Source organism: Physella acuta, unplaced genomic scaffold, assembly GCF_028476545.2.
Source record: "Physella acuta isolate Inbredline_101_S28 unplaced genomic scaffold, ASM2847654v3 ptg000155l, whole genome shotgun sequence".
NCBI classification, from domain to species: Eukaryota; Metazoa; Mollusca; class Gastropoda; family Physidae; genus Physella; species Physella acuta.
Window position 1 is genome coordinate 1,297,391 of NW_026731674.1, and position 9,645 is coordinate 1,307,035.

The 9,645-nt window shown below is 41.0% G+C and overlaps 1 protein-coding gene across 7 annotated transcripts in view; it reads left to right on the forward strand.

The window, feature by feature from the left end:
• The window catches only part of LOC131935722 (DNA polymerase alpha subunit B), a 29,243-nt gene extending 20,075 nt beyond the window's left edge, over positions 1–9,168 (forward strand). For 6 of the 7 annotated variants that reach the window (XM_059292317.1, XM_059292318.1, XM_059292315.1 and 3 more), the window contains 5 exons: positions 137–236; positions 630–757; positions 3,346–3,408; positions 8,304–8,430; positions 8,517–9,168. In XM_059292317.1, the coding sequence (XP_059148300.1) occupies positions 137–236; positions 630–757; positions 3,346–3,408; positions 8,304–8,430; positions 8,517–8,660 (562 nt within the window). In that variant the 3' untranslated portion in view covers positions 8,661–9,168. The remainder of the gene's footprint in view (positions 1–136; positions 237–629; positions 758–3,345; positions 3,409–8,303; positions 8,431–8,516) is intronic. The other variant, XM_059292319.1, reaches the window with a different exon arrangement.
• The last annotated feature ends 477 nt before the right edge of the window (positions 9,169–9,645 follow it).

Sequence of the window (9,645 nt, forward strand, 5' to 3'; positions counted from 1 at the left end):
TTGACAAATAAACAACTTGACTCTAAGGACAAACTGAAGATAATTGAAACTAAAATATATTCTATATCTTTCTATATGCTAACGGAAATATTTTGACATGTCAATGCATATTTAGACAACTTTTATTTCTCCCCAGTTTGGGCTGCCAGGTTGTGATTGTATCTTCTTATCGTGATGTCCACCACTACCGGTGTGTTTACCCACAGCCTCCCTACAACATGCCTGATTCCACTCAGGTATTTCAGGCTCTAATTGGAGGGCTACATCTTATGTCCCCTGCCCCTCCACACAAATGTCCCCTGCCCCTCCACACAAATGTCCCCTGCCTCTCCACACAAATGTCCCCTGCCTCTCCACACAAATGTCCCCTGCCTCTCCACACAAATGTCCCCTGCCTCTCCACACAAATGTCCCCTGCCTCTCCACACAAATGTCCCCTGCCTCTCCACACAAATGTCCCCTGCCTCTCCACACAAATGTCCCCTGCCTCTCCACACAAATGTCCCCTGCCCCTCCACACAAATGTCCCCTGCCCCTCCACACAAATGTCCCTTGCCTCTCCACACAAATGTCCCCTGCCTCTCCCCACAATTACTCCAGCACCTCACCAATGTTGTTTCTTCTATCAGCAGAAATGTTCCCTAGCTTCCCATGTGAGCTTTGCGTCTGACCCAGTTACTCTTTCAATCAGTGGTGTTGTGATTGGTGTGACCTCAACAGACATCCTGTTACACCTTTCAAAATCAGAAATATCTCTGTGAGTAGCTAGCATCAAACACTCTCAATGCCCCCCTGTGGCCAGATACTTCACTAGGAAATTTGGCTTGGTCTCTTCAGTATAGGTATCGCCCCAAAAGTGAAATTTCTTTATTAATAAACTTAAAAGGCTAATATTTTATATCAGTACTATGCATATGGATACAAGTAAGAAAATATTGTTCAAAATTGTTATGACTTTGAAAATAATACTAATTAGTAACAATTATGTGCATCATTATGAAAAAAGTATTAACATTTAAGAACTGAAAATTTTCACTTATGTTTGTAAGATAGTGATGTGTACTTTGTACCACTTTTTATTCTGATAAAAAATTATTTTATAAATTTTTGAATTTGATGTGAGAAAAAATAAGAAGTCGTGGGTTGTATTAAGGGTATATGCGCAGAAAAAAATCACAAAATTTTTTTTCGTCATGATGGGTTTCTTACACTTTCGGATAATTTGTCCATTTTTGTATAAAGAAATAATAACTAAAGAGAAAAAATATTTTTTGTGTTTGAATTACGATTTTCAAGACGCTATTAATTAAAAAATAATAAATTTTTCCCAATTTTACAAGCTCTCTATGAAAAGTTTTATAATCGTCATTATATTGTATTTGACATCATTGGAAAGCTGGATTTCTCATGTATTTAATAAACTTAATTTCCTACATCTCGGAAACACCCAAAGCTTACAATCGGCTTTGCAGTTTACACAGATATGGTACTTTCCTGACCTAGTTTTTGTTACTTTTGGCTGTTTTTCTCAGTTCGCAGGTTTTTAACACTAAAAAGCCTACTACTTTTTTATTTATTAAACAATGCCAGCCATATTTTCAGTAATTGTTGTTAATGCAAAAATACAACTTTTGTCACGAGGGAATTGTGATTGCTTTTATAGATAAAAAGTATTTGTTAATTACCAAGGGGTAAACATCGACTACTGAACAAATCAAAAACTGATGAAAGCGGAAAAAAAATTTCAAATTTGCAGGGCGGCAGGGCGCGATTTTTTTTCTCTCTGTATACGGTATAAAAAATAAAAGTCGATTGCGGTTTGACATCGTTCATCCGATCGCCATCAAACTTTGGGAGTTAACAAGAACACTTCAGGTGAGGTTTCTGTAAAAAAAAATCTTTTTTTTTTAATTTCGCAAGGGCGGCGCCACGGGATGGTGCGATTTTTCTCTATATACGGTATATAAAAATAAAAACAATTGCGGTTCGACACAGTTTATCAGAGTGCCATAAAACTATAGGGTGTTGATGAACACTCCCAAGAAGGTTTCTGGGGTGGGGGTGGTGGGAAAAGGGGGGATTTGACTTTGCATGGGCTGCCGCCGCCCCCCCCCCCCCCCCCCCCCCCTGGAAGGATGCGATTTGGCGCCCTTGTTTTTCCGGTGAGCGCTATGGCGACTATGTTCTGTCTAAACAGTGTGATAGACAATGGATAGGATGGGGCGTTACAAACGCTCACTAAATTGAATCAGGTGTGTCCGCTGGTGGCCATGCAATACGTTTTATTTTAATAATCAGAAAAATTGTCCAAGGTTAAACTATTAACTGGGATCTTTCTTTTTGTCCATAAAAAAATCCAAACTGTTTCGTCACTTTGCGCAAGATGCAATTGCCATCTATTTTTAGACAATCCAATCAGAAATTGAGATCGAGCATCAAATATTAGACCATTAGAAACGCTAACATATTGCATCAGTCACATTGATGTTTAAAATAGTTTTTTTACGTGTTAAATAACAAATCCTGTTAATTTGTGTCACTTTAGTGAATGACGAAATCTGCATCATTGTTATCAGGATGCAATTTCGCACGATGTCGCCTGTTAGTTTTAGGGAGCCAGGGGCCGTACGTGGTAGTGTAATCGGTGAGGGGGGGGGCTCCTGAGAGCGCCACTCTACGTCCCTGACACATGGGCAGTCACCGAATTGTTCTACCATATTATTTCGGTGAGTTATTAATGTACACTCATGATTTTGAAACGGTATTGTAGGTAAACCTGTGTCCCGATATTTATCATCCAAACGCAGGCATTGTTTACATTTAAATAACTCACTTTAAGAAAACAAGGTCACGAGTCTAAGAATATAGGATTGGTAATGCATGGATGAAACCCTTCTTATATATTTCGTCGGACTTTCTTCTATTCCCGCGGCAACGAGTGGGTACGGGTTGGCTAGTTAAAGATAAGAAGGCGGCCCTCTTTCCTACTTATAGTAAACAAGACAGCTAGATCTATGTATATTAAACTACAAAGTTAACACAATATACATATGAATAGACATTTTTATCAAGGGAAACTACTCTAAATTTTATTTGGAAATATGACCGCTGTTTTTATCTACTAATATTTATCTCAAATAACTTGTTTAAAGTTAGTTGCATGATATTTTAAATTGTTCTGGTCACTGATTGTTATTTTAAATCAATTATCTGTTATATTTTGTAAAATTTGACTTAAATATACTGTTAAACAAATATATTCATCAGTTACCTCTACCACACATTACTACTGCAGCCGAATTGATTACGCTAAAACGATAGATTACCGATTTTTTGTATTTCCAGGGGCTCTCAGGGCAAGTTGGATAGACTTGGACGTCTAGTGCAACACGTGCTGCACCAACAGAGGTGAGTCTGATGTCTACATGAGCGACAGTCGTTCATCACGGTATTGTTCCACTAAGTTTTAAAAAGTCTTAAACCACCTTTGCTGTTGAGCTGTATAAAAGGTGATGGTAAATTGAAAAAACAACAATTGGAGCGAAAAAAGATTGGAAAGAATGCAATTTGATCAACAGCAGGCGTAACTTTTCTTCTAAAAAAAAATTTTTTACAGAAATCCTACACTTCAAAAGAAAATTGTATGTCTGCGAAAAATCCACTTTCTGGGGCTTTTATTTACTTCACTTAGTTTGTGACTGCATATCTTATAATATTAATTGAACCCATTGTCCAATTGAAGTGAAATTTGGCACACAGGTAGATCTTGGCTGATGTAGCAAGAACATCTAATTTTTAGTCTAATTAGATAGAAATTTAATTTATAAATAGGCCTAACTATACTTATTTACTAAATACCATAATAAAAGGGGAGATAACAAGATTCTTAAAAATATTAGCAATAGTTTGACCAGAGGACATCGAGGGTGAATTATTTTCAGTTCACGGTTGGCTGTTCTTGTGCCCTATAGTCAACCACAAACTTTAAGGTATAGCCTGTGCAGTCTGCAAGTGAAAGCCTTCCGGAAGCTAGCGTGCTGACAATTCTTCTGACAACCCCAGTAAAAACCAGATTAGGGACGTGGATCATCCGAATCCTGTGAGATCAGTGAGCAGAAGCAGTGGGAATGTTGTGGGCCCAACTTTTAGGAACCACCCAGAACTGAGTAGGATGGAGAGGTGGGGTTGTGTCCCTTGCTAGACATGGGGTCCACAGGAATGCTGCTGATAATAAACTCAATTATAGAGAGATCACAAGCTACTGGATAGATTTTAAAGAAAATCTTCTTAGTCCTAGCCTATGTGTAATGGATGATAAACTCAATTATAGAGAGATCACAAGCTACTGGATAGATTTTAAAGAAAATCTACTTAGTCCTAGCCTATGTGTAATGGATGATAAACTCAATTATAGAGAGATCACAAGCTACTGGATGGATTTTAAAGAAAATCTTCTTAGTCCTAGCCTATGTGTAATGGATGCTAAACTCAATTATAGAGAGATCACAAGCTACTGGATGGATTTTAAAGAAAATCTTCTTAGTCCTAGCCTATGTGTAATGGATGATAAACTCAATTATAGAGAGATCACAAGCTACTGGATGGATTTTAAAGAAAATCTTCTTAGTCCTAGCCTATGTGTAATGGATGCTAAACTCAATTATAGAGAGATCACAAGCTACTGGATGGATTTTAAAGAAAATCTTTTAGTCCTAGCCTATGTGTAATGGATGATAAACTCAATTATAGAGAGATCACAAGCTACTGGATGGATTTTAAAGAAAATCTTCTTAGTCCTAGCCTATGTGTAATGGATGCTAAACTCAATTATAGAGAGATCACAAGCTACTGGATGGATTTTAAAGAAAATCTTCTTAGTCCTAGCCTATGTGTAATGTAAACTTTATTTTGAACGAATGTCTAAAAAGTAGTAAATGATTCTCATATAAAAGATTTTTTAAAGAAAAATTGCTTTTATTACATTCACAAATCACAAAACAATCTCAAATGAAAAAATGCATTAAAAAGTTATATGCTGGTATGATTAAAAATAAAACCTGGGCGCCCACTTACGGAGAATATTTTTCCCTTTCATTTGCAGCGGTTTTAGAAAAAATTCGAATGCAATATTTTAAGAGGGTTTCATCAATGCGATACCATCCTATATTCTTAGACATGTAACCAGTTTTCTAAAACGGAGTTATTTAAATGTAAACTTTGCCTACTCTATATTTCTTGGATCATATTTGTTGGGGCATGGGTTTACCCAAACTACCGTCCAGCACACCTTGAGTGTTCATTGATTAATGACTCTCCGTAGTAGTGAGGTAGAGCACATTTCAGTGACCACTCAGGTGTCAGGGACGTAGCGGGGGGGGGGGCGCGCTACCGCAGGGGTGCAGCATACTGCCTCTGTTTAATAAAAGAACATCAATTGCCACCGTGTCAATAGTATAGGAGGCTCTTTTAAACAAACATTTGGATCACACTATCTCTGGCAGCTGCACTTGTTACAGTTTTATAGCTCAATATAGTAGTACCTCTTACCTGCTATGCAGGACACCCAATCAACAGATGCCAAGTGCTAAGATAGCGGCTCTGGGTATATAAAAATATAGATATGTTCAATTTTCATCCTGCACCCAGGCTTTTATTTTTAGTCATAAAGCTTTTGTAAGGTCACACTAAACTAAATTGATTTTTTACCTTTTAGTCCATTTTTTTACCTCCTCCAATGTCACACGTCACAAAAAGCCAGATCCACCCTCTAGAATTGGATCAGGACAAAAGGCAGACAGCTAAAAGGCCAACAAGACAAAAGGCCGACAACTTTTATAAAGCAATAAACTACAATTACTACAGACATGTTTCATTTTTATTAAAAACCAGTTACATAATGATAAAATTAAAGTACAACATAGAAAAAAATTGGGTCTAGTATGATATATTGTATGCTATGGCACGTAGAAATTCAAGTCTACTTCTTTTTTCACGTTCTGCAAAATATTTGCTATCCTGTCCTCTTTCTGTACATATTTGGGGTTTTTTTTTCCCTTCTTCTGATGGCTCACTAAGCAATATAATATTGCATCCATCTCAACTTCCACTCTTCCTTGTTCTTGGTACACTTGTATCACATCCACAACTGAATCAATCAATCCAACAAATAGTGTATACAACAAATACAATTTGTTTTACGCAATCCGCAACAGACAAAACTGAAATATAATTCAAATTTAGTCCGGACAAGGCACATGATCTGTCAACTTCGTTTGTTTTTTGTTTTTCATTTCTGTGCGAAATAGGGTGGTAACATCACCTATGTGTTTATCGTTTGTAAATTCACATCATCCCTATTTGTACGCACCCCATTGTTACCTTAGAAGGATAGCAACTAGCATTGTCTCTTGTATGTGTCTGCTCACATCACAGGCAGGTGTGTCAGCTCACATCACAGACAGGTGTGTCTGCTCACATCACTGACAGGTGTGTCTGCTCACATCACAGACAGGTGTGTCTGCTCACATCACAGGCAGGTGTGTCAGCTCACATCACGGACAGGTGTGTCTGCTCACATCACTGACAGGTGTGTCTGCTCACATCAAAGGCAGGTGTGTCTGCTCACATCACAGGCAGGTGTGTCTGCTCACATCACAGGCAGGTGTGTCAGCTCACATCACAGACAGGTGTGTCTGCTCACATCACTGACAGGTGTGTCTGCTCACATCACAGGCAGGTGTGTCAGCTCACATCACAGACAGGTGTGTCTGCTCACATCACTGACAGGTGTGTCTGCTCACATCACTGACAGGTGTGTCTGCTCACATCACTGACAGGTGTGTCTGCTCACATCACAGGCAGGTGTGTCAGCTCACATCACAGACAGGTGTGTCTGCTCACATCACAGGCAGGTGTGTCAGCTCACATCACTGACAGGTGTGTCTGCTCACATCACTGACAGGTGTGTCTGCTCACATCACAGGCAGGTGTGTCAGCTCACATCACAGACAGGTGTGTCTGCTCACATCACAGGCAGGTGTGTCAGCTCACATCACTGACAGGTGTGTCTGCTCACATCACTGACAGGTGTGTCTGCTCACATCACTGACAGGTGTGTCTGCTCACATCACTGACAGGTGTGTCTGCTCACAGACAGGTGTGTCTGCTCACATCACTGACAGGTGTGTCTGCTCACATCACAGACAGGTGTGTCTGCTCACATCACTGACAGGTGTGTCTGCTCACATCACTGACAGGTGTGTCTGCTCACAGACAGGTGTGTCTGCTCACATCACTGACAGGTGTGTCTGCTCACATCACAGACAGGTGTGTCTGCTCACATCACTGACAGGTGTGTCTGCTCACATCAGTGACAGGTGTGTCTGCTCACATCACTGACAGGTGTGTCTGCTCACATCACTGACAGGTGTGTCTGCTCACATCACTGACAGGTGTGTCTGCTCACAGACAGGTGTGTCTGCTCACATCACTGACAGGTGTGTCTGCTCACATCACAGACAGGTGTGTCTGCTCACATCACTGACAGGTGTGTCTGCTCACATCACTGACAGGTGTGTCTGCTCACATCACTGACAGGTGTGTCTGCTCACATCACTGACAGGTGTGTCTGCTCACAGACAGGTGTGTCTGCTCACATCACTGACAGGTGTGTCTGCTCACATCACTGACAGGTGTGTCTGCTCACATCACTGACAGGTGTGTCTGCTCACATCACTGACAGGTGTGTCTGCTCACAGACAGGTGTGTCTGCTCACATCACTGACAGGTGTGTCTGCTCACATCACAGACAGGTGTGTCTGCTCACATCACTGACAGGTGTGTCTGCTCACATCAGTGACAGGTGTGTCTGCTCACATCACTGACAGGTGTGTCTGCTCACATCACTGACAGGTGTGTCTGCTCACATCACTGACAGGTGTGTCTGCTCACATCACAGACAGGTGTGTCTGCTCACATCACAGACAGGTGTGTCTGCTCACATCACTGACAGGTGTGTCTGCTCACATCACTGACAGGTGTGTCTGCTCACATCACTGACAGGTGTGTCTGCTCACATCACTGACAGGTGTGTCTGCTCACATCACAGACAGGTGTGTCTGCTCACATCACAGGCAGGTGTGTCTGCTCACATCACTGACAGGTGTGTCTGCTCACATCACAGACAGGTGTGTCTGCTCACATCACTGACAGGTGTGTCTGCTCACATCACAAACAGGTGTGTCTGCTCATATCACTGACAGGTGTGTCTCCACATGTAAGTTATTGCTACACTTTTTCTCCAGCTATTACCCTCTGTACCCACCTGTGGAAGAAGTCAACCTAGATCACCATCTCTGGGAGTTGTATGCCAAGTTCAAGGTTACACCACATGTGATCATCCTGCCCTCTGACCTTAAGTCTTTCATAAAGGTCTGTTTTCAAAGTCCTGTCTTTCATACAGTTGTATTTACCAGTTTCCTTTACTCAGCTTGACCTGTAACTTTGCCTGTTTGCAGGACATAGATGGCTGCTGCTGTGTAAACCCTGGACGACTGACCACTGGAACTGTTGGTGGAACATTTGCTCAGCTGGTCATCAATACACACCACATCAGGGGATCCCCAGCATCAGCCTGTGTTGGTCGAATTGTTAAAGTCTGATACTGGGGCTCCATCTGTTAGTGTCTGATACTGGGGCTCCATCTGTTAAAGTCTGATACTGGGGCTCTATCTGTTAGTGTCTGATACTGGGGCTCCATCTGTTAAAGTCTGATACTGGGGCTCCATCTGTTAGTGTCTGATACTGGGGCTCCATCTGTTAGTGTCTGATACTGGGGCTCCATCTGTTAAAGTCTGATACTGGGGCTCCATCTGTTAGTGTCTGATACTGGGGCTCCATCTGTTAGTGTCTGATACTGGGGCTCCATCTGTTAGTGTCTGAGGGCTCCATCTGTTAGTGTCTGAGGGCTCCATCTGTTAGTGTCTGATACTGGGGCTCCATCTGTTAGTGTCTGAGGGCTCCATCTGTTAGTGTCTGAGGGCTCCATCTGTTAGTGTCTGATACTGGGGCTCCATCTGTTAGTGTCTGAGGGCTCCATCTGTTAGTGTCTGAGGGCTCCATCTGTTAGTGTCTGATACTGGGGCTCCATCTGTTAGTGTCTGAGGGCTCCATCTGTTAGTGTCTGAGGGCTCCATCTGTTAGTGTCTGATACTGGGGCTCCATCTGTTAGTGTCTGAGGGCTCCATCTGTTAGTGTCTGATACTGGGGCTCCATCTGTTAGTGTCTGATACTGGGGCTCCATCTGTTAGTGTCTGAGGGCTCCATCTGTTAGTGTCTGATACTGGGGCTCCATCTGTTAACTTTATTGTATTATACGTTTTTAGTATATATAATTTGTAAATAAATAATTTAAGCCTGTAGATTGTTTCACTTGTTTTTAAATGTTGTCCAAAGTTGAAATATTTAAAATTTAAATGTATTTTTCCCAACAAAGAATTATGTGGCATATCCATCATCTACTATACATACACACTCACATGTAATTAAATGCTGCTAAAATGGGTAGTATTGATAATAAGATATTGTTGTTGATCTTTAAGGTCACGAAATTAAAGAGTGATCTACACTTTATTTTAGTCTGCATTG